The sequence below is a fragment of the Cnephaeus nilssonii genome (genome assembly GCF_951640355.1).
Source record: "Cnephaeus nilssonii genome assembly, chromosome: 10".
Classification (NCBI taxonomy): domain Eukaryota; kingdom Metazoa; phylum Chordata; class Mammalia; order Chiroptera; family Vespertilionidae; genus Cnephaeus; species Cnephaeus nilssonii.
Window position 1 is genome coordinate 40,085,815 of NC_137081.1, and position 23,944 is coordinate 40,109,758.

A 23,944-nucleotide genomic window follows, 5' to 3' on the forward strand; every position below is an offset into this window, starting at 1 on the left:
TTTAACTTCTAGGTAGCTCATCACCAAACTAAAAATCAACTATAGCAGATATAGTGTTCCTCTTGGTTTGTGAACTGATGCTGTTCCTTGACATGGTTTTAGTTACTACTTTGTCTCTATTTTCTCGGACACATTCCTTATTTTCATTTCTCTTATCATATTTTATGTACTTTCACTGAAATGCCTCAATTCTTTTCTTTTTTTTCATACTGGGAGGAATTTTAATAACATTAAAAAGAAATTTAAAAACAAATTTATAATAATATTTATTAACTAAAATGTATAAGGCCAAGACATTATTCCCCATAATGATTTCCACTGAAATATTTCCACAGCATCAAATACACTCATCTCAGGAGTGAGCACTGCTTAAAAGATGCAGATCCCATTGCCTCAGTTCTGTGGAATGAAATGCAAGCACCAGCCCAGGCTATCCTCCACGAGGAGTCCTGCTTTTGCTCCACTGCTCGTGTCCATCTCTGGTTTCCTGAGCACTTAGTGTCTCTAGCAACCATTCTGGCTCTTACCTTCCATGGTCTCTCCTTCACTGTTACATAGGTCTCTTGTCTTTCCAACATCTAAGTGAAGGATGTTACATTTTCCGTATCCCCCAAAGTTCTTGGTACATGGAAGACACTCATAAATCACTTGAGAAGAAAAGAAAGGTAAGAGATAAGAAAAGGGGCGGGGGTTGGAACGGAAAAGAAGTCTGAATTTCTGTTAAAAATAACATGCAGGGCCTGTAAGGAAGAAGTCTATTGGAAGTTGAAACAATTACCTAGCAATGAAGGCAAATGCTTAAGTTGGTCGAACCTGAGAGTTTTAGTAGGGTCTCCATACAAATAAGTCAGGTCCTAGTTGGGGCAGGAAGCACATGCCACTCAAAAGCCTCACTGAAAAGCTTAGTGAAGGGACTACCTACTCCAAGGAGGGGGCAGGTTCATGAAACTTAACAGGAGATGGCAGAGAGCCCTGAGGATAGCTGTACCATGTTCTAGCTACAAACAGTTGCCAAATCCAAAGAGAGTCCCTGTAGGAAAGGGGTCCCTGACGGAGCATGGCCACAAGTAGAGGAAAGACAATGCCAAACCAGAGCCGGGCAAGGCGGAAGCCAAAGGAATAAATATCCCAAGTGTTTTCCTGCCAGCACTTCCCTTAGCTGAGCCTTATCAAAAGCCAGAGGGCAAGGAGGCCCCCTGTAGGGATCAGCCTCCCGGGGGTAGGGAATGGGATGGAAAGGAGTAAATAGTGGGTGGAGGGCCACCAGAGAAGATCCAGCACCACCCCCACACTTTGCTTTCTCAGTGAGGGCTTTCTTCTAAAGGATTTTATATCTATAATTGGGTGAGGAGGTGCGGGGGGCGGGGGGGTGTAGGGTGCAGTATTTGGCTAGACGTGTGAAATAAATGGGGTGAAACAGAGAGAAAAATGACAAGTCTCTTCAACAGACACAAAATATTCCGAATTCCAAATGAACGTAAATCATGATTTAAGTCTCAATGGGTCTTACAAATACTTCAGAGCTCACCTTTGTTTTTTGAACAGTAGAGCTGCCTTCAGGGTCATTTTTTTAGATTTTTATCCCACACAGATTCTCTTACTTTTGGAGGGTCCACTCCTTAACATATAAAACATATTAAAATATACCCATCAAAAATGCAGTTAGCTAGTTGACGTGTCTTCTTTGGTAGACATTCAATAAACATCTATTTTCCATTTTTGCAGATTCTGTTGTATATTTCAGAGCAAAAGCCATTTTTCAGCTCCCAAACTCATTTTTTGGCCCTGAAAGAGCCTTAATCCCTAGGTCCTGCGCCTGCAGTGGTTACTGGATAAAATGAGCCCGACTGTCTCCCTTCAGTGTGTGTGAAGCTTATTCTTTGACAATATCACCTCCAGGCAGCATCTGCTAGTGTTTGGATCTGATCTGGTTTGTGGTTTCCTATCCCAAGCTCCCATAAACCAGCTTATTTCTTCTTTAAGATTGCAGTAATTCTTGGACTTTGCTTTAATTCCACGTATAAATATCATTCACCTTTTAATGTCCTTCAGAAGGATATAACGTGTTTTTATGAGCTCACTTTTGGACTTTTCCAAGATTTCTTAGAAAACACTATCTGGATATTCAGGCATGGCAGTTAGGTAATTAATCAAATCCATATTTCTAAGCACAGAAATTATTTTCTTTTGTGTCATGCTTGGTAACAGCAAACAAACTAAATGCCCACCATGTGTCAGGTCTCACTGTCCTGGGCACTGTCGTGTCCATTCTGTCATTTGATCATCCCAATAACCCTTTGACATGGATATTATAATCCCCAATTTACCACTGACAACTGAGACTCAGAGTCCAGTGAGCTGCCCAAGCCCATATAGGGAAGGAGCAACATTTCATGTTCTCTTTCTTGGAGTCACTGCTACTGAGAAATTCAAGACTTTACGATCTGTCTTATTTAGGTATCATACATATCTAAAAGTTTTTTCCCCTGTTTAATTGCATTAAACGTGCTAGTAACTATTGACACACCTGTCATTTATTGTAAAAATCAATTAATTTGCTCTTACTACCCGATTATAACTGGAAGTAGTAAAAATGGGATAAAGGAACATATCCCTTGAATTTTAAGCAGCACTTTCTTGCCTCATATGTCCCCAGTGTAGCTTTGCTTGCCTTTATAATTCAAGGAACACAGAAGAAAATACATTAGAATGGATTGTTTGGGCCAGCATGTTTTCCCTGTGTATTTCCTGAATTTGTTCTTCTACATTTTCTGTAAAAATAGCTCAATGATAAGTCTATATTCCAGCTTTAAAATACTTTGTAAGTGGACAGGACTTTGTAGGTGTTACATTACTAGATATTACTGTGCTTAATAAAATGCAAACCTCCCGGGGCCATGGTTTCTGTCTTCTGTATGCATTGCTACAATCCCAGTGTCTGAACTGAGTTTTACACAAGAATGCACACAAAAATGTTCATAAATTATAAGACATAAATTTTACTCTTTTCTCTTAGAAAATACTTTTACGTTATCCTTAAAAACTGTACACATTTCTCAAATAGCCCCCAGTACTTCATCCCTTTGGTAGATGGTTCTGTGTAGTATAAACAAAGTCTGACACCATAACAACCGTGCAGATGGAGTTACTGCCTGAGTCTAGGTCTCAGTCATAGGTTACTGAGAGTTTATAAGAAATTTATGTCGACCACAATTTCTAAAAGTGAGGGAACCATAACTGCCTTCTTGGTCACCACTGTCTAGCCATCATCTAGCACTACGCCTGGTAAAGATTCACCACTCAGATATTTGTTGAGTCAATAAGTGATGAGAGAATCCAGAACCATAATTTATCACAGTGTTCAATACTGAGCATATACTTAATAGTCATTGAATTGCCTTGACTGTGATGCTCAAAAAGAGAATCACTTCATGCATTCCAAAACTAAGTAGGCATTATATTTGAATTATCAGCTGCTTGGGATTATCTATGGGACTCCTCCCACGGTTAGGGTGGTAAATTAAGATCTTACTGCATCAGCACATGCCCCAAATCTGAGTAGCATTTGGTTTCCACTGGGCTAGCTTAGTATATTCCATCTAAGACATATTGCATTTTAAACTAATGTTTACCATGATAGTACTTACTGTCCATTACTGTTTACTAATCCAATACTATGGCCTTTCCAAAGTAGTATATTAGTTATTTACTAGCTGCCCCTTTCCCTCTTTTCCTTCCTTCCTTCCTTCCTTCCTTCCTTCCTTCCTTCCTTCCTTCCTTCCTTCCTTCCTCTCTCCCTCCCTCCCTCCCTCCCTTCCTTGTCTTAACTCTGAATGTCATATAAGCATGTAAATGCCAAAAGGCAAGGATCTTGACAATACTGCAAAGTCTAGAAATGTCTAAGGACAGTGAATAGACAAGCAGCACTGGAGGACAGACACTTGGTCTATCATCTTATATTGGTCTTGAGCTCTCTGTATTGCACTGGGTCATAATGACACAGCTTCAAGATTATATTCGCTCGTTCCCTCTGGTTGCCATAAGAATTAAAGTAGTTGACTTTGGTTCCAAGAACTGTAACACGATGTTAATATGCTGCTCATTAGGTCAAATGAATCTAAAAATATACATACACACACACACACACACACACACACACACACACACACACGTGCACAAACTTAAATAGCTACCCAAATCTGAAAGATCACACAAAATTTCTAGTCTTGCTTTGTCTTATGACTTACAGGTTGCCTGTAATATGAGTCTCTAATTGGGAATTAATTTCAAGATATATAATATGAAATTAGTTGTTTTTTAATAAAGCAATCAAATGGGATTATGGCAGATAGAAACTGGGGTGGGGGTGATAGGGGATAATGCCACCAATGAAGACATGATTACTTAAGTAAAGAAGACAAATGTTTAAATAAATACATGGTATCATCTTGTCTATATAATTGCACTACCTCAGTTGTCCAGTATATTTTAGCTCTGTTAAATGTTAATAAATTAATCATTATATCAATAATTGCAAAGTATGAAATATTCAGGAAGTTGAAAAATCTAGTGTATGACCAAGTTTCTCCACAATAGGGAATATTTTTATTACTGACATAAATAAACTGAGCTTAAATTTTAAAATTTTATTCAATTTTATTAAGAAAAATCTCTTTTCATTATCAAGACCAGTTTCTTCCCTTTTAGTGAAGTTTTACAAATCTTCCAGCTAAACTATTATAAAAATCTTTTAGTATGTTCTTTTGTATTTGAAATATCTCTCGCTTGAAATTAAATTCAGTCCTAAAATAGCAACTATATCATCTCCTAACCACTTTCCATTAGTAACAGCAAACTCCAGAGATTAGTGAAGCAGCCTTCATGTATGCAGAAAAATACACAACCCTATGGATGATTTAAATGTAGGATTTGGCTATTCATTAAGAAACAGTGCATGCATATTTGTAAATATTAGTGCCAGAAAAAAAAAAGAAATCTGCAGAAGTGAAATCATTACACTCTATAGACTAAATCTAAGTAGAGTTCAGGTTTGGCCTCTCAGCATTAATTCTTGTAGGGCTGTATAAACACTTAGCTCATTAACATTAGCATAACTCTCCCCAAAGTGCAAATGGGTTCTGGAGAACATAGGTAGTACAAAGAAGCTCTCTTCAAAATAGTAAGGTTTACAGCCATTATTTTTTCAAAGAAGGTGAAGTCTGATGCATGAGAAAAAGTCCCTCATCTGGTGTCATGATTGACAGGTCCATTTGGTTGCTTTTATGGGGGTAGGGAACAGAAATGGGGCCTGACTCAGAGGGCAGAGCCCTTGGGTTTGGGGCTCTTTTATGACTGCCCACAAGTCTCCTATTGTCACAAATCCTCCTCAGGCCAGTGTTTTCAGATTTTAACACGGGCAACAAATGCTTCTCTGAGCCTCACCAGTTATTCTTTAAATACGGTTCCATTTCCCTGGTAAAGCCTCTTCTGAGGTGCTAAATTTAGCACTGCCAATCACAAGGACAGGTGGTATGAGACAACCAAATAGATCCCTCTCCCATCAGGCTCCTCAGGAGAGCCAATCACCCAGGGCCCTGCCCTGAGCATGTGGGGCTGTCAGCAGATCTGGCAAATATAAGGGCAGGGCCAGACCCTGGCTCTTGAGCAGTCGTGCATTCCCAGCCTCGCCTCGGGTGTAGGGATTGCATAGAAAAGCAAAACTACACAGTCACAACTGTGTAGTTTTGTTTTTAAGTTTAGAGGCTCACCGATTCATGTCGGAGATGGTCGAACAAACCAACTCTAGATAGGACGTCGTTTCAGAAGCAACCTTGGGCTTAGTCCCACTCTTTTTGGGCGCTCTTGAGAAATCAGGTGAGCAGCATCTTTTCTTTTTTTTTAAACCATAGAGCCCCTTTCTAATTGATTTCCAGTCCCAGTTGTCTTTGTATGCTAATGCCTAGGTAAAGATGTTAATCTCATTACTCTGTGACTGGTGAGGATCCATGATTTGAATCCGCTTGTTAAATTCTGTTTTAAAACAGGTGAACGTTGTTCTTTTTGACATTGAATGCTTTAGCGTTTCAGCAATCAATGATTCACATTGCTTAAATGCACCTAATATTCTCAAAGTGTTAAAGCTGAGGTCCAAATGGTGATAGAAATGTTTGCTTCTTTTGTAGACTCTTTGTCTGTTCAAAATGTTCAAGGTTATATTACTCAGGGATAGAGTGAGACACCCAAGAATAGCTCTGATAAAATGCGTGTGGTATCAGCTACACCCTGATGGCTTTTTAAGGGAATCAACTGCTGAGCTATCGGTCCCAGGACAGCGACAGAACACTTGCCTGCTGTCAGTCAACTTGGGAGAGTTTATTTTGGGAGCCTGACATTTTAGACGCATACCTTCTGCCCTAATTAGACAAAGGCCTCTGAAGAGCAAGTGCTAAAGCAACAAACTTTACCTAGACAATAGGAATAAAAGACCCGCTTAGGCCAGTTAATTGCAACATAGTTAGAAATTTTTTGGGGAAAAGTTATATAATTGTTTTCTGAACTACTCAGAATCTCATGTATTTTAATTCAACTCACTATCAAAGTATAGGATAGGAGATAAATGTTGATGCTAAGAGGGGTAAGAAATAATGTTTTAGAGATTCTTTTTTCTAAGTACATTTTGATTTCCCATCTTCCTTGAATTAAATTAGTAACTGCAAATGACTATAAACATATAAATGGTGTAAAATAATACAGCTCCTTTAAGAAGATGCACTAGCTTGTAAACAGGAAAAGTTAGACACAAAAAGTTATTCCCCCTAAAGGTAACATACTATAATAAAGAGTTATTGACAAAAGTTTCAGAAAAAATCTTTTGGAAATTATCTGAATTTTCCAAATATAAATTTTACTGTCTCAGAGAACTCTTTTAACTAAATAAAAAGTTACAATAAGGTACAGAATTATTACTAAAAGATTATTGCTCCATAACCTTATAGTGAACAGAGAATGTTATGGAAAAGAGTAATGAAGCAATTGATCACTGAGAATCTGCTTTTGTATCAGAATAATGGAACAGTCACATTAGATAATAAGGAGTTTATGCATCAGAAAATTCTTCAGTCTCTCTGAAACACATAGATAAAGTACTTTCTTCCACTTAACAAATGAACTAACTGCAAATTTTGTATTCACTTATTTTGAATACTTATATTATAAACACAGGTCTTTTCATCTACATCTCACACCAGCCTTCCATTTTTTAGAGTGTGCACTGTCCCTTATTAAGTCAGTATTTTTCTTTCAGATCTGTAATAAAATTTGGCCTCCTCACTTAAATTTAAGTTTTCCTGAATATTTACTTCAGCAGTAGCAACATTTATTGAGCACTTACAATATGAAGAAATATTAAGAAATAGAAAACACTGTATGCTTTCTACAAATGGTTTGCAATTTTAATAAGGCTTGCCAAAACTTTTCAAGTAAGAAAAGAAATTTCAAGGTTCAAATTATTAGTTTTGTTGATGATTTAAGTAATCACCTGAATTACTTAAGTTAAAAAGGTCTGAATCTATGTCAACTTTAAAAATATATACACAGGGAGTGAAAAAAAATTGGGAGGAAAGAAAATTTTTTTGAACAATTGTCTCTCTTTTTTTTGTACTGCTGCAAAGATTCATTTCACACTTCCATACATCTCTTTTATTATTCTTCCCTACCCTCAACCCACCCACTCCCACCCTCTTACTCCAGCTTCCTTTTATCCCACTCTAATCCAGATTTCCCACCCTTAGTAAACCTGAATTTCCCTCTCTGACCTCTAGGGTACATTCCTTGCTCTGCTTACCTAATTTTTTTTTTTTTCCATATCCCCTTACACTCACTACTGTGTTAGGCTTTAAGTAAGCTCAGAGGCTGACTGTTCAAATTCAAGCCACAAAGGAGGAGGCCCATCAGGCCAGACCCACAGACAATCTACGGAGCAATCTGTTTGAAGATGTGTGTCTCTGTCATCCACAAAATAGCTCCAGAGCTGCCCTTAACTGTGACATTCTAATTTATTTGCTCTTCATTTTCAGAGTGCCTGAGAAGATGGCAGCTCAAGCACCGACGTTTAAGCAGCCGTTACAAAGTGTTGTGGTACTGGAGGGTAGTACCGCAACCTTTGAGGCTCACATTAGTGGTAAGCTCACACATTCCCGCTTTCCTTCCTTTCCTTTGCCTCCAGCCCAATAAGTAAACTGTGCTGTAAGTAAGGACTTGATGTCAAGGTTAGGCCTGCTTTCACTTTGTAGAACTGGTCCCACCCTATGGAAGGATTATTATAAGGAAGGATACACCATTCACAGATTACTGATAATATCTTACAATATAATGGCTTGAAAGTGTTTTATTCATATTTATAATTCCACAAAGCAAAATAATTAGCATTGGATTAAAATTGCTGTCGGAATCCAGCTGTTAAGTAGGGCCAGATTTGGTCATTCTATTTTTGGGTTCAGCTGCAGAGCCAGATGGAAGCCAAGAACTCAGGCCCAATAGGGGCCAGCCACAAAGCCACTGGACCAGCAGCCTGGGCTGACCAGCCTGTGTGCCTGAGCCCGGTGGTTTTATGTGGAAAATTACAATACAGCTGACTTTTCTCACAACTTTCAGTGATGCGCTAACTCCTAATTATTTTATTTTTTTTATTTTCAATCTTTAAGTGATTCTAGTGAATGAAAAAGATTTTCCAATCATTTTGAAATGACAACAAAAAATAATATATGCCACTCTGTTGTACCTATTAAAGAGAGAAAAACAATGACCCTGGAATTTTATTTGAAAGAAAGTTCTCTTTTTTTTTTTTTCCTTCTTCACTTTCTTCATAGCTCAGTGTAGGAATAATATCATGAAATGCATGACTTACGAGAGCATCTTGTGAAAAAAATGGGGATAATCTACAAACTGTATTGTAAATAATTTCAAAATTATTTAATCAGTGCTGCCTACTGCACTATCATAACCAGCCAAATAAATCAAATGGATTAATTGAAAATCATGCTTGATGTACCTCCCTAAGTACATTGCCCCCCTTTTGTTTTTAATTTTATGGCTTATAATAAAGATATAAAATAAGATTGCCTTTTCCTTCCTCTTTCCTTTTGTTTTCTATCTTTTTATGTTCCAATCTTATTCATAACTGAATAACACGTAAATTTTACAGTGCACAAATATGTAATCACTCTTCATTTTCTGTTGTATATGTATATTAACACCAATTCAATTCTTCTCATGCATGATAAACGCTGACAGATTTCCAAAAATCCACTTATTTATCATGTGAGGCTCAGCAACTTCTGAACGGAGCAGAACACATATGGCTTCATAGGGAACTTGGCCTGATAGTGAAGTAGTGGAATCTGGATTCTTCATAGCATCTTGTTCCTTCACACTGTGCGCTAATAAATTCTTAGAAAAGTGCCACTGAAAATACTTGATCCCCGTGAATCATTCAAATTAACGATTCCCTTGTCCACAGTGGGAGGCTGGCTCATGTAAGGGTAACAAAACAAACTTCCTCTTGGTTGTCCTCATCTCCTCCCTGAAGGATGATGGGTCACTAGCCTTGTGCTAATGCAAATAACCTGCGCTCTGAATTTACCTCCTTGCCTGACTGCACAGGTGTAATTCACTGAAACCATCAACCCACGTGCATGTCCTTCTCAGCTCCACCGTTTAGGCCCGTGGTCGGCAAACTGCGGCTCGCGAGCCACATGCGGCTCTTTGGCCCCTTGAGTGTGGCTCTTCCACAAAATACCATGGCCTGGGCGAGTCTATTTTGAAGAAGTGGCATTAGAAGAAGTTTAAGTTTAAAAAATTTGGCTCTCAAAAGAAATGTCAATCGTTCTACTGTTGATATTTGGCTCTGTTGACTAATGAGTCTGCCGACCACTGGTTTAGGGCATGGAAGAGAATCTGGCTTTTCTACCTGCACTCCAGCTCTACATGTTGTTCTGGAAGACGAGGTCTGGCCTCCTCTCTTACTGTATGAGAACCCGCCTCTGCACCGTGTGGCATTTTTATGGTGATTGCACACTTGCAAGGCAGGAGAGTTCGAGAAGACGGTGTCCTGTGACCTCAGGAGAGGGAGAGAGATGTTGCCTTTTATATCAGAGTTTCCTTGGCTCGTCTCTTTTATAAACCCCTCTCATGACTTTAGTGGTGTCTTTACATTGCCCTGGCAGGAGGGCAGGAGATGGGCATCCTCATGCTCTGTGAGCCACGGAGAGCCAAGGACCTGGGAAAAGTCTTTGCGCCTCTTTGGCCTCAGCTTCTTCCCTGTAAGACAAAGGCGCTGGCCTCCGCATGAGCCACAGACTGGCTTAATGGTCCGCAGGTTTGCACTTGGGTCCTGCAGCTGTGGTGTCACCGTCATTAAGGGGCACGGCACCCTGGGCAGCTTTTAGCGCTTGGGACAAGGCCCCGCACGCGGCGGGACGCGCAGAGGACTGGGCGGCGCCCACCCCAGCATGACGGGTGAACTGTCTTTGCGCTCCAGGTTTCCCAGTTCCTGAGGTGAGCTGGTTTCGGGATGGCCAGGCAATTTCCACTTCCACTCTGCCCGGCGTGCAGATCTCCTTTAGCGATGGCCGCGCTAAACTGACGATCCCCGCCGTGACGAAAGCCAACAGTGGACGATTCTCCCTGAGAGCCACCAATGGATCTGGACAAGCGACTAGTACTGCTGAGCTTCTCGTGACAGGTACGCTGGGGGCGGCGCCTGTCCTCGGCCCCTGCCCCCCAGAGGGCACCTTCAGGCCCTGGGTCCGCAAAGAGCCGCTGAGCACAAGTACAAGCAGCTCCAGTCCCGAGCAGGGCCCGCTGGAGGCTGCACGGAGAGCAACGTTGTTTGCCTTGTGGAATTTTCCTTTTCCTCTCAACATGCAGCACAAACGTGGCTGAGAATCAGTTCCTCTTTGCACGTACTATATCAAACACTCACAAGTATATTTAGGAAAGGTTAAAAATCATGTTTCGGAGCAAGTAGAAAGGCTTGGGGCCTTGTTTATAAGCCTGATAAAGAAGTATGCACCCCTCCAGGAATTCACACTTTTAACAAGCGCCTAGATGATTCTGATGCAAACGGTCCACAAACCACCCATTTAAGAAACTCTGTTCTGGGCTTTAAAGTTGAACAATCTTCATTTATTTTTAATTTCTAATACTATGACGCAGTAAACACGCACAGAAAAAGGCCAGTGCTTGTTTGTTATTCAGATGCATGACAGTGTCTCCAGAAAAGTTGTAACCAGCCCTCAGGGCCACTGTCCTTTTCGCCTCCATCCTTTACTTCCTGATAAGACATTCATTAATACCCAGAACATTGCATTACTTTGCACATTACACAACAGTATCGCTCACGAGCTGCATAATGTCTTATGTGTTTACCCAATAAACTATGCCTTTAGCACTGTTCGAGTATAGGGCCATCACTGACTAAGCAGAAGGCGCATCAGGTAACGTCAGGTGTGAACGTATATCCAGAAAATTCAGAAATGGAAAATGCACAGGGTTGACAGCATCTGCTGTTGTTTATTACTCAATAACATATCAAAATTAATCCCACTAGCTCTTCACGTTTATTTTTTAAATTTTTCTTTCAACATCATTAACAAAAAGAAATCCCCTTTCCATAGCATAAGTAACATTAAATCATGTTGTTATTTAGACTAAGATTTTAAATGCAAGTAAATGTTTGGGTTATTTGAATAGTGACCAAGTTGGAGATGATTTAGGTTTTTAAAAATTAAATTAAAATGTAATGATCCTGTAAGTCACAGGTACACCCTTCAAACCAACTATTGGAATTCATCTGAATGCAACTTACTGAGATATGAAAAGTTACCTTAACATGTTAACATAGGGTGACCAGATCGTCCCGCTTTTGGCGGGACAGTCCCGATTTTTAACCATTTGTCCCGCGTCCCACAGCGTTTTAAAAAAGTCCCTATTTTTGGAAAGATCTTCCCCCAAAAGCGGGACGATCTGGTCACCTTATGCTAGAGGTAAGGTTGGGAGGAAGTGGCAGAAAGATTCCCTAGAAATGTTATAACAAGGTTGAGGCTTTTTCTTTAAAAAAATAAAATAATTTTTTTAATGGGATGGCCTAGAACTGCTAAACAAAACAAAGCAAATAAAATAAAATATGGTGACAGGATTGCCTTCTGTCATCTGCTGGCTCCATTCCTGCTGTCATCTGCTGGATGAGCTGGGTTCAAGGGCAGTCAAGGATGTTTGGTTCAGCAAATCATTGCCTGGTTTTGGCATCAGAGCTGTGACTGTTTAAAAATAGCCTTTTGGGAGCACCTTGGCTGCAGTCCTGATGTTCTCCTCTTCCCCTTGCAGCAGAAACAGCGCCACCCAACTTTGTTCAACGACTGCAGAGCATGACCGTGAGACAAGGAAGCCAAGTGCGACTCCAAGTGAGAGTGACTGGAATCCCTACACCTGTGGTGAAGTTCTATCGGGATGGAGCCGAAATCCAGAGCTCCCTTGATTTTCAAATTTCACAAGAAGGCGACCTCTACAGCTTACTGATTGCAGAAGCGTACCCTGAAGACTCTGGGACCTATTCAGTAAATGCCACCAATAGCGTTGGAAGAGCTACTTCAACTGCTGAATTGCTGGTTCAAGGTACTTGCTGGAGGCTGAGGAACAGGGAGAAGCGGGGAGGGCTGCTTGAGGACAAAGTTGGGCCGAGGTCCATCTGCCTCCCCTCTGAGGGAGGTCTGGCAATGCTATGAGCTGAAATCAAAGCTAGCTTTTCAATGCCCTTGAAAAGTCTTTGAGATTCTCATCAGGAGCTCAGAATGACTGAAGCAATCTGTAGTTATTAGCCCCAGTAGAAGTCTTTCAGTTGTCATCTACAATTTCAAGTTACTGGCAAATAATGAAAAAGAATGTTTAAATGGCTCTAAGTAAATCCTCTCTCTCTCTCTCTCTCTCTCTCTCTCTCTCTCTCTCTCTCTCTTTCTCTCTCTCTCTAATTCTTTATTGTTTAAAGTATTATATGTCTCCTTTCCCCCCCATTGACCACTCCCCGGCCAATCCCACCCCCTAGCAATTCTAAGTAAATTCTTATCTAATAATGAACATTTTTCTGTTTTTAAATATAATTGATGTTCATACAAAATCCACAGCTTTCTTCATTTTCCTCTATTGGGACATCTAGAAAACCTTCCTGACTTTGTAGTCAGAACTAACAAAATGAGACATGGTGCCCCCTCCTAAATATTTATCTTTCCCTTCCTACAGGTGAAGAAGTAGTACCCGCTAAAAAGACAAAGACAATTATTTCGACTGCTCAGATTTCAGAAACAAGACAAACCCGAATAGAAAAGGTATTTTTCTATAAGGTCAGGGTTCAAGCCTTTCAGACTGTGCTTTCACCAACTTCCTTCTCATCATGGGCTTTGTTTTTGTCTTTTGCAGAAGATCGAAGCCCACTTTGATGCCAGATCAATTGCAACAGTTGAGATGGTCATAGATGGTGCCACCGGGCAACAGCTGCCACATAAAACACCTCCCAGGATACCTCCTAAGCCAAAGTCGAGGTCTCCCACCCCACCATCCATTTCTGCTAAAGCACAGTTGGCTCGACAGCAGTCCCCATCGCCAATAAGACACTCCCCTTCCCCGGTCAGACATGTGCGGGCACCAACCCCATCTCCTGTCAGGTAAAACCATTTAAAAGTGATCAGGTCACTATGTATTTTTGAATTAGGTTTCACCCAATATGAAGAAAAATAGAAGGAAGCAATAAAAAAATGTGGCATGTTTAGCCCTGGCCAGTGTGGTGCAGTTGGTTGAGCATCATCCCCCGCACCTGAAGGTCGCCAGTCAGGGCACATGCCCGGGTTGCTGCTCTATCCCCAGTAGGAGGTGTGCAGGAGGCAACCAATCAGTTCCTCTCTCACATTGATGTTTCTCTCTCTCTCTCCCTCTCAGTTCCTTTCTCTCTAAAATCAATAAAAACATTTTTTAAATGTAGTATGTGATCAAGGAGGTAAACAGAAAGGGTACTAAATATGATTTTCACAAATCCCCACTGTCCATAGGTAAATTGGAGAATTTTATAAGCTGCAATTCTAAATTCTTATATGTATACCATTTAACAAACATCTGCTTTGTGGGGACAGAAAAAAAGCACAGCGAAATGAGAATAGCACAGAATTGGTTGGACGCTCAATGTTGAATCATCCTGATCACTTGTTACCAATGTGATTTAGGAAAATATTTGTAATAATTAAATAGTCTGTGTTAGACATGTGATTGGCACACTATGTACATTATCTCATTAAATATCTGAAGCAATCTCTAAGAATTTTTACCCCTAATTTTATAGATAGATGACTGAAGCTAAAGAACTTAAATAATTTGCTTAAGGTTTTGGTCATGTCATTTATAACTTAAAGAGAATCACAATAAGGATGATCTCAAGGTATATTGTGAGGATTTGAGATAATTAGGTGAAGGTAGATTGTAAATAGAAAATAATGATACAAATGTTCTTATGCTTTGATAATAACTAAAACCTTCTAAATATTTTGCATATGCTTAAGTTAAGTTATTTTATCTAAAAAATAAAATGGTTTATAGGTTCAGTTAATATGGGGGTATTTTGGAAAGTGAGCATGTATCAGGTCTCAGAAATTATATAATCAAGTATAAACTATAGACAGCAGATTAAAAACTTTGGAATTTGGCTTAACATTCTGAAATTTTTAATACGATGAACTAAAAATTGTGCAAAGTTTGGAGGAAAACAAAAAAAGTGTTTCTTGATCAATTTGAATGAATGTTTTAAATGTAGAGAAAGTTTCCATGCAAGAAAAATTGTAAAAGAAGTATAATAAGCAGATAATTGACCTAAAAATATTCAAACTTACTGTGAGGTTACTGTAATCAAAATAGTATGCTATTGGTAAGTAAATAGAAAATACACCAGGGGAGCAGAACAGAGTCCAGAAATAGATTCAGATATTCAGGAAATTCAATTTTCAATCAAAGTGACCTTTCAGTTCAGCAGGGAAAGGATATTTTACTTGATAAAGAATAAAGGCCTGATTAGTTGCCCTTTTGGAAGAAAACAAATATTAACCTCTGCCTCACACCATTTATAAAATAAATCTCAGCTTGACTAAAGAGCTAAATTAAAAAATAAAAACCAAAACAATGAGAAGAAAAGCCTTTAAAGGCTTTTGTGAAGGAGAGCCTTTAAAAATATACCTACAGATTCAACTATCTAATAATAAAAAATTTATGTATGGCCAAAGCAAGGTCATGGCTAAACCAAACAGGTATTTGTGAATACATTTTAAAGTTTAAAATGTTTAAAAGTGTTAAAACAAATATACAATGTCTGCAATGTGAACGTACAAGCCTAGAAACAGTACATAATCTGCATAACTGTGCATGCTGAGGCTGGGTAAAACCCCATTAAGAAGCAAAATGCTAACAGTAGTTGTGGGGGAAATGTTTGCAACACTTATGACAAAGAACTAATGCACCAAGTGTATTAAAAAACTTGTATAAATTAATTTTAAAAGGAAAAAGAACCAACACAAATAAAAAAAAAATGACAGGAGACAAGCATTTCACACAAGAGGCAATTTAAATGTCCAATAAATATATGAACAAAATTCTAGATATTTTCCAATTTTTATTATAAAGATATTGGCAAACACTAATGTGAAGCCTTGAACAAAAGCCTTGAATAAAAAATCATACCTAGCTAACAAATAGAAAAAGTGTTCTGTCCCAGGCTTAACTCCAAGTTTGCACAACATGAAATCACAAGACAGGCCACATGTGATTTTGGGGGCATATAACAACCTCACCATATTTTAGATCTAAGCCTAAGGGTCACTGAGAATCACAGAGCTTCCCTGATTCCATGGAGCACTTTGAGTTCTGAAAATTCATTAATAACAATCCCAGTTACTTAGCCCCCATAATTTGCTTTAGAATAATTAAGAAAAAACTATCAGTTTTTATAGAGAAAATAATGATTATCCAAGATAGATTGCTTCCTAAAACATACTTCATTGAATAAGGTGCACTGTATCTAGCTGTGACCAGGTGATTATTTTTTATCGTAAGAGCAGAAATAGCACTTTCCTATAATGACTCCACTTACAGAGATTTTCACAGTTATGGGCTTACCTGCAACCTGCTGCTAAGCACTCACATCATGCTAATCATGTCTTTCGCTCTTTTGAATTAAACCCAATTTACTGGGTACAGCAAGAATAAGGCACAGGTTGAAACTAAGAAGTACATGTCACTTAGCTTTTCTTCAATTAGTGTAGAGCCAAGTTATTTTAAACTGGTCGTCATTATATTTCTAAGGCAGTCACTTTCAAAATAGAGACATGTTCCCCTAGATCTCCCTTTAGTTGATTGCAACTTTGTTTATAAAATGTAAATTGGTTTCAACAACAACAACAAAAAAGCCTTCTTCAAGAAAGTGATTGACATTTCTTCATTAAATTGGTTAATATTGTAATGTTCTGTTAAGTTACTCTGTAATTTAGAGCAGGTATCAACTGTACCTTCAGCCTTAATTAAAATAATTGTTTCATTCATTATCAGTATAAGTTAAATACCGAATGGAGTGCCAGAATACTTTTTTAAATTAAATTTATTGGGGGTGACATTGGTCACCATGAACACATGAGTTTCAGGTGTGGGCTTCTATGTTACAAGATCTGTATATTGCACCTTGAGCCCACCACCCAAAGTCAAATCTTCTCCTGTTACCATATATTTGGACCCCTGTCTCTTCCCACCGCCAGAATACTTTTATAAACATTTTCCCATACGAAGTACCAGTTACATGCAATGATGAGGCAATACTACCACCTAGAGGGGAAAGTGTAATACACCTTCTTACTGATTAAGAATTAAATTATGAAAACTTTATCTTAAAATAGTTAACTAACCAACCCCTAGAATTGTTGATCTGAAACTGCCCTTTTTTTTTTACTATAAATGCCAGGATTTAGCACCCAGATTCTTCAACGAATGCTATTGTACTTTGGACACACATGAAAAGCAATGCAAACTATTTTGGAAGAAGCCACATTATCAATTTAATAAAAAGAAAAATCATAGAATCCTTGGGTTTCAAATTAGTCAGTTGCCATCGTAACTACAAAGATATTTGAAAGAAGTCCAGAGCATAATACAATGAGGCTGAGGGCAACAAATACAGAGACAACTTTAGAGAGCAAGCCACACACTTTGACTAGAGCAGCAGTTGCCAAAGCGCATCACACAGCCTACACCCCAAAAAGGTCTGAAAAAGCACCTCCTACCAGACGATTTACAAGGCATAAGGGCGTGGTGCAGGCTGTGGGAAGTCCCACAGGAAAATAAAAAAGGTCTAACTTCTTTAGTCTCGCTTCCCCCAAACATTGTTGCTTTTACTTATCTCAAAATAAATGTGACACTTGACTTATGGCTGAGAAGTACTATAAATCCAGGATAATTTCCCACCTCACACTTAAATAGATTTTCTGTTATCGTTTAAAATCGCTCTAGCTTTCCTCCTTATCCTCTCTTGGGTGATGTTTGCATCTTCGTCCTGGTTTATTATTGTAACTCTTTATATAAGGTGTATTCATGCATTTGACTGCAGAGACCTCTCTTTGTTCAACATGCACTGTACAGTATTTGCTTTCCGCGCCCCCAGAGTCGGGAGTACTGAGAAACTGCGAGTTGTGGGTGCGATATTCGCCAGGGCCTTTCTTTGGCTGCAGTTCAAGGAAGCACCTTCTGCTGTTGTCACTTTTTAAAATGTGAGAGAGTGGAGCTGGGCACGAAACTCTTTCGCTTAGAATTAAGTCTGATTCTCACGTTACAGCAAGAGCAAAGCTTAGGGGAGACTTAAGACAGATTACCTTCAAGGACATCATTTGCCTCGGAATAGATTACGGAGGCACACATTTTACAACTCTGCATTACATTAAACATGTCCAGATCTTCCTGCCGTTATTCAACTATAATGACCAGAGAGGAGCTCCTTGTCTGGGGGGTTTCACCTCTGCCGCTTGGGTTGCAGGTCCGTGTCTCCGGCCGGGAGGATGTCCTCGTCCGTCTCCACGTCCCCCATCAGGTCTGTGAAGTCCCCGTCACCCATTCGGAAGACCCAGACCCCCACCATGGGCCAAGGCCCCGAAGTGCCGCCCCCGTGGAAGCAAGAGGGCTACGTGGCCTCCTCTGAGTCTGAGATGAGAGAAACGACGGTGACCAGTGCCACCCAGATCCGGACGGAGGAGAGATGGGAAGGGAGATACGGGGTCCAGGAGCAAACCACCATCAGCGGGGCTGCGGGCGCGGCCGCCAGCATGGCCAGCGCCACCTTCCAGGCAGGGGCCGCCGCTGCTGCAGCCAAAGAGGTACCCTGAGAGCCGTCTTGTTTCCTTTCACGTTTTCCTTTCTCCAGCCAGAATCCCGCCAGGAAACACGTCTGTGTAGGTTGTAAGAATATATAGAAACTGAAGACCAAATTTGGGTCTTGCTTTGTAAAGGTATTTTTAATTGGGACAAAGGCTCTCATCTGGGAGGTGTACATAAAACATAGATTTCTAACAACCCCCATCCTATTTCTCTTGGCAATGAGAAGTGCTTAGGCACAACGTGTCTTTTATTCCAGGTAGCTCAGCTTCCAGGATACTGTTGCGTTTTCTGCGGGGCGTCTCTTTTTAAAAAGTAACATGCTTGGTCATTTCCAATCCAGGCGAAACAAGAAACTGACAAAAGCGCAGCTGTTGCGACTGTTGTTGCTGCGGTTGACATGGCCAGAGTGCGAGAACCAGGCATCAGCGCTGTAGAGCAGACTGCTCAGAGGACAACCACGACTGCCGTGCACATCCCGCCTGCTCAAGACCAGGTGAGCGCGCCGGCCAGGCGTGGCTTTGCTCGCAGAGATCCGGGATGAGTCAATGCCCACTTCTCTCTGAGGATAGCACTGAGCCCAACATGGCCCCGACACTCAGGACTTGCTTAGCAAAAGGTTGTCTGAGATACCAGAGGTGCGCAAGACATAAAACCCCCAAGTACCTGGTCTCTGTCACGCAGGTAGGCAGTCAAGAGTTCACTTTCAGAAAGTCAAGGAGTTCTTACCATTTGCAACAACATGGATGGAGATGGAGAGCCTTATGCTAAGTGAAATAAGCCAGGCAGAGAAAGATAAATATCACATGATCTCACTCATTTGTGGAATATAACGAACAACATAAACTGATGAACAAAAATAGATCCAGAGACAGAGAAACCTCAATCAGAAAGTCAAACCTCAGGGAAGGTAGGGGACAGTGGGGGTAAGGGGGAGAGATCAACCAAAGGACTTATATGCATGCATATAAGCCTAATCAATGGACACAGACAACAGGGGGGTGGGGGCATGAATGGGAGGTGGGGGGTAATGGGGGAATAAGGACACATATGTAATACCTTAATCAATAAGGAAATTAAAAAAAAAAAAAAGAAAGTCAACACGGAGGTCAGACAGGTATTTGAACTATCACTGTGCTCCGGGGGCAGGCTGGGCACAGGGTGGCCTGGACTGTCACTAACCAAGGCAGGTGGGAGGCGCGCGTTCAGGGCTGTGGTTCCAGGCCAGTCAATCAGGAGTCCAGACGCGCCAAGAGCCAGGCATGGGAACCGTTATTTCAGGGCGGACATCCCTTTTCTCTAAGCTTCCCCCAAAGACCTTTGCTTTTACTTTCCTCAGAATAAATGTGACACTTGAATCATGGCTGAAAAGTGTTATAAATCCAGGACAATTTCCCACCTCATTTTTTAAATAGATTTTCCGTAATCGTTTAAAATCACACTGGCTTTCCTCCTTATCCTCTCCTGTATGACGTTTATGCCTTGATCCTGATTCATTGTTGTAACGTTTTATACAAAGTGTTTGAGAGTATGTCCCTCTCTCTCCCCTGTGGAATCAGATGAGAAAGGAAGCAGAGACGTCTGCTGTAACCAAGGCAGTAATGGCTGCCGACAAAGCCAAGGAACAAGAATTAAAATCAAGAACCAGAGAAATAATTACGACAAAACAAGAGCAGGTGCACGTAACTCACGAACAGGTGGGAATGGTTTTTGATGTGAAATTATTGTTGTTATTACCTGTGTCAACACATATAATAATGTCTACTGTGGAGGGCGGTGTTTCTTGGGCAACCTGGTTGTTACCACACTAATAAAATCCCCTTGTATCTGTGGATTCCTGGGCACTGTATGTCACCAAATGCTTCCCTCATGCAGACCAAAGGGTCTCTGTGAACACACCCTGGAAGTAGAAACAGGGGGTCTGGGATACACTACCTACATATGCGACTGTGAGGGAGGTGAAACCAGGAAGAAGAAAAGTAGGAACAGGGAAAGGTGGAAAAGAACACTGAACACCCATTACTTTGGAAATAACTTAATATCTGCTCCCTTACTCTTTAGGAGAACGTTTGAATGTGGATTTGAAGTGAGATGAACAGCATGGCCTTCATGGGTCAAATGGCCAGAAAAAGTAAAAAAGACAGGCCCATGATTGGAGGCATCCAGGGACAGATTAGACAAGGCCAACTGGTAGGGCTATTGGCCCGTGGAGCCAATTGTCAGCTAGGTGGTTTGAGAAAATGAATCTTTAAGTTTATTTCAACCCCGAGACCCTGAATTTCAGCGATGATGTCTGAGACTGGCAAAGAGACAATTGGGGAAAACTCTGTCCCTTACCCCCATCCCAATACACATGCCTTTGGCATCCAGAGCCAACATAGCATCCTTGAGGGGATTAAGAATTTGGAAAACATTTTGCAAAACTTTTCTCTCCATAATGTCTCAATTAAAAAAAAAAAAGTCTTTTTATTTAAAACCATTGTAGTATTTAGGAACATTTTCAAGGCAAAAATATTGTACAAATGCAGATTGTAAATTGTTCACACTTGATTTCTCATATATAAAATAACAGGGTCACACAAAATTACTTCTAAAGCCTTCACTCTGTTATCTTATGCTCTAAGATCATCTTTAGATGAAAGGAGTAGCATGGAATAATATTGCGGTATATCCATTTATAAAAACTGAAAGTCTTTTCAAAGAAAGCAAACAATGTTGAAACCAACTTTTTTTCCCTCTAAACAGTATAACTATGGTGCAGACAGAAAAAGAGTATGGTCATACTAATGAAAATGAGATGATTTATTTCATTTAGTAGTATCTCCAGAAAAATGATTTCACTTCTGTGTTCAAATTCCTATTTTGTTATATTTAATAAAAATTATGTCACTTCCATTAGAGATCAGGAGACAATAAGGTTTTATTTTTATTATTTATTTCAGATAAGAAAAGAAACTGAAAAAGCATTCGTACCCAAAGTAGTAATTTCCACGACGACAGCCAAAGAACAAGAAACTAGAATTTCTGGAGAAATTACTACAAAACAAGAACAAATAACTCAAGAAACAGTAAGTGTAATTTTCTAAATACCTGTAGTTTCTTGACAAATACATTTCAGTCAACTTCATGAACTCTGTAACCAAAACCTCTAAAAGAAGGAGTCTTTGTGTATATTTTCTTTTTGTCATTTCTCTATGTCTAGTATTGAAACTCATTCATGATGGAAATTCGGTTCTCATTGCACAGTTTTCCACTCAATTGATTTTGTTTGGGGAGATTATTTATTAGAACATGTTGGGGCACATCTATAGCATTTCTAGAGCGTACTTAGAAGATAGCTATCACCCCAGACCAGATACCCAGTTGTACACTCAGTTTTTTCATGCACAGCCTGCTCCCTCAGTCACTTCGATTGTAACACAAAAACTTCATAGTTGTAGGACACATGCTTGTACACACACACCAGTCATGAACACTCCAACTGAATATCACAAGAAAGTGAGGAAATACTGGACATCAAGACCAGTACTGCTTCAAGAAAGAGCCCTCATCATGGATTGATTACCAGTGACCTAGGAGTATTTTGTCTCTGCTTTTGTGTCATTCCGCCATGTGGCAACAACCTCAGTGTCACCAAGATGCACTTCTCTCCCACGTGAGAAATCAAACCTTAAAGTGCCAGAAAAGAGGCATCTACTTTGAATTCTTTCATGTTCTGGGGATTGCCTGTGCTCACCGTTCTTGATCTCAAGTTCTTTGCTGATCCCAGAACTACTTTTTTGAAAAAGTCCAGCTGAGAACCTTTTTAATGTGTTTTAATACTTAAAAGGCTGGCTACCAGCTGTTGGATTGCTTTCTCTCTCCTTATAGTACCTGAGAGACTTTGGGTGCATATCAAGGGCACAGAAATTCTTGTTGCCATCACAATGCTGGTAACTGGCAGGTTCAGCTGCCTATAGTTTTCCAGGCATTTGCTGTGGGCCACTCATTGGAGTCCATAACATGTCAGCCCTTCTCAAAGACCAGACCTTTTCAGTTACAGGACAGTTTGCTACAGGGCAGGTAGGAAATAAAGGAGCCCATTACTCAGAAAAACAAACGTCTGTGTTTTAAATACAAGTGAGGACCTTTGAAATGGAAACGTGATATTTTCTCCCCTGAATGTTGCAAGATACCTTGCCATTTCTTTAGCCCCTTTTGAAACTCAAATGTTTATTTTACTCTGAAAATCAGATAAGACAGACAGCTGAGACAACCGCTGCATCCATGGTGGTACTTGCCACTGCAAAGGCCACAAAACTAGAAACAGTTTTGGGAGCTCAAGAAGAAATTGCCACACAGCAAGATCAAATGCATGTAACTCATGAAAAGGTGATGACTTCCTGCCTGTGTTAAATTCACTCCTGTATCATCTTTTGCAAGCCACCTACATTTTCATCATGGATCGTAATCACCACTTTTTCACCTCGTCGTTGTCTTATAACTCAATAGAAAAACTTCACAATCTCTATGCCATCTACCTAGCATTCACTGCCACTTTTCATTCCTAACCTTCACACTTTCTTTGGATTGTTACTAACATGATATTATAATTCACTTTAATGTGTTCCCATTGAAGTAGACTACAGTGTACACGTTTGTTGATAACATGCAAAAGTATGTGTTATTCATGGATGGCTCTGCTGAAATTTTCCATACATTATAATAAGAATAATGTGAGAAAGAGAAATGTTATCTCTTATTCTTTTGTTGCTAATCACATTTTTTTCTTTTAGACTGAACTCTTTTGTTGTTAATATTTTTACCAATGATGATGTTTGAATGATCAAAGCACCTCAAATGATGTATTTAAGTGTGACTAAAATGTCCTTGACTAGGAAGAAATTTTGCTTCTTTTCTCAGTTTTGACTTCAGTTTCTATTATTAGAGGATGTATGAAATTTAATGACCATTTTTCTCATTTTTTTTTATCATATGACCAGATAAGGAAAGAAACTAGGAAAACAGTGGTACCTAAAGTTATAGTTGCCACACCCAAAGTCAAAGAACAAGATTTAGTGTCAAGAAGTAGAGAAGGCATCACTACCAAGAGAGAGCAAATTCAAATAACTCAGGAAAAGGTGAATACAGATATTTGAAACGGGAAAGGTTTATCTTTAGACTGATTTCTAGTAAACAATAACTATGATGTGGAATAAATTATTAATGTTTATTTTCCTTTTTGGATCCCAAACTAAAAACAAAATAGTAACTGTGTGATGGCTTACCATTAATCTTATCTGTACACTTGATTTTCATCTATCTGTAACATTTACAATTCATTTTATTCACCACTATTCTTTGCATGAAGAAGCAATATATAGAGTCACCTGGAGTTTTTTTATAGTTAATATTTCTAAGTTTTGTGATTCCCACTCAGTGTGTGCAAATATTGCCAAGTGAAAGCTAACTTCTCTTAACCCTGAATAACTAGGAGGGGTGGACGGGTCATACCATGTGTGTGTGA

At 39.7% G+C, this 23,944-nt stretch overlaps 1 protein-coding gene across 1 annotated transcript in view; it reads left to right on the top strand.

Annotated features, from left to right (window-relative positions):
• Positions 1-8,088: 8,088 nt before the first annotated feature.
• Positions 8,089-23,944, top strand: part of TTN (titin) — a gene marked incomplete at its 5' end in the record, with an annotated part of 276,293 nt that continues 260,437 nt past the window's right edge. Inside the window, 11 exons of the mRNA XM_079783141.1 lie at positions 8,089-8,179; positions 10,538-10,741; positions 12,385-12,672; positions 13,294-13,379; positions 13,471-13,715; positions 18,104-18,440; positions 18,782-18,934; positions 19,998-20,135; positions 21,381-21,506; positions 22,672-22,809; positions 23,421-23,558. Of these exons, the coding sequence (XP_079639267.1) occupies positions 8,089-8,179; positions 10,538-10,741; positions 12,385-12,672; positions 13,294-13,379; positions 13,471-13,715; positions 18,104-18,440; positions 18,782-18,934; positions 19,998-20,135; positions 21,381-21,506; positions 22,672-22,809; positions 23,421-23,558 (1,944 nt within the window). The remainder of the gene's footprint in view (positions 8,180-10,537; positions 10,742-12,384; positions 12,673-13,293; positions 13,380-13,470; positions 13,716-18,103; positions 18,441-18,781; positions 18,935-19,997; positions 20,136-21,380; positions 21,507-22,671; positions 22,810-23,420; positions 23,559-23,944) is intronic.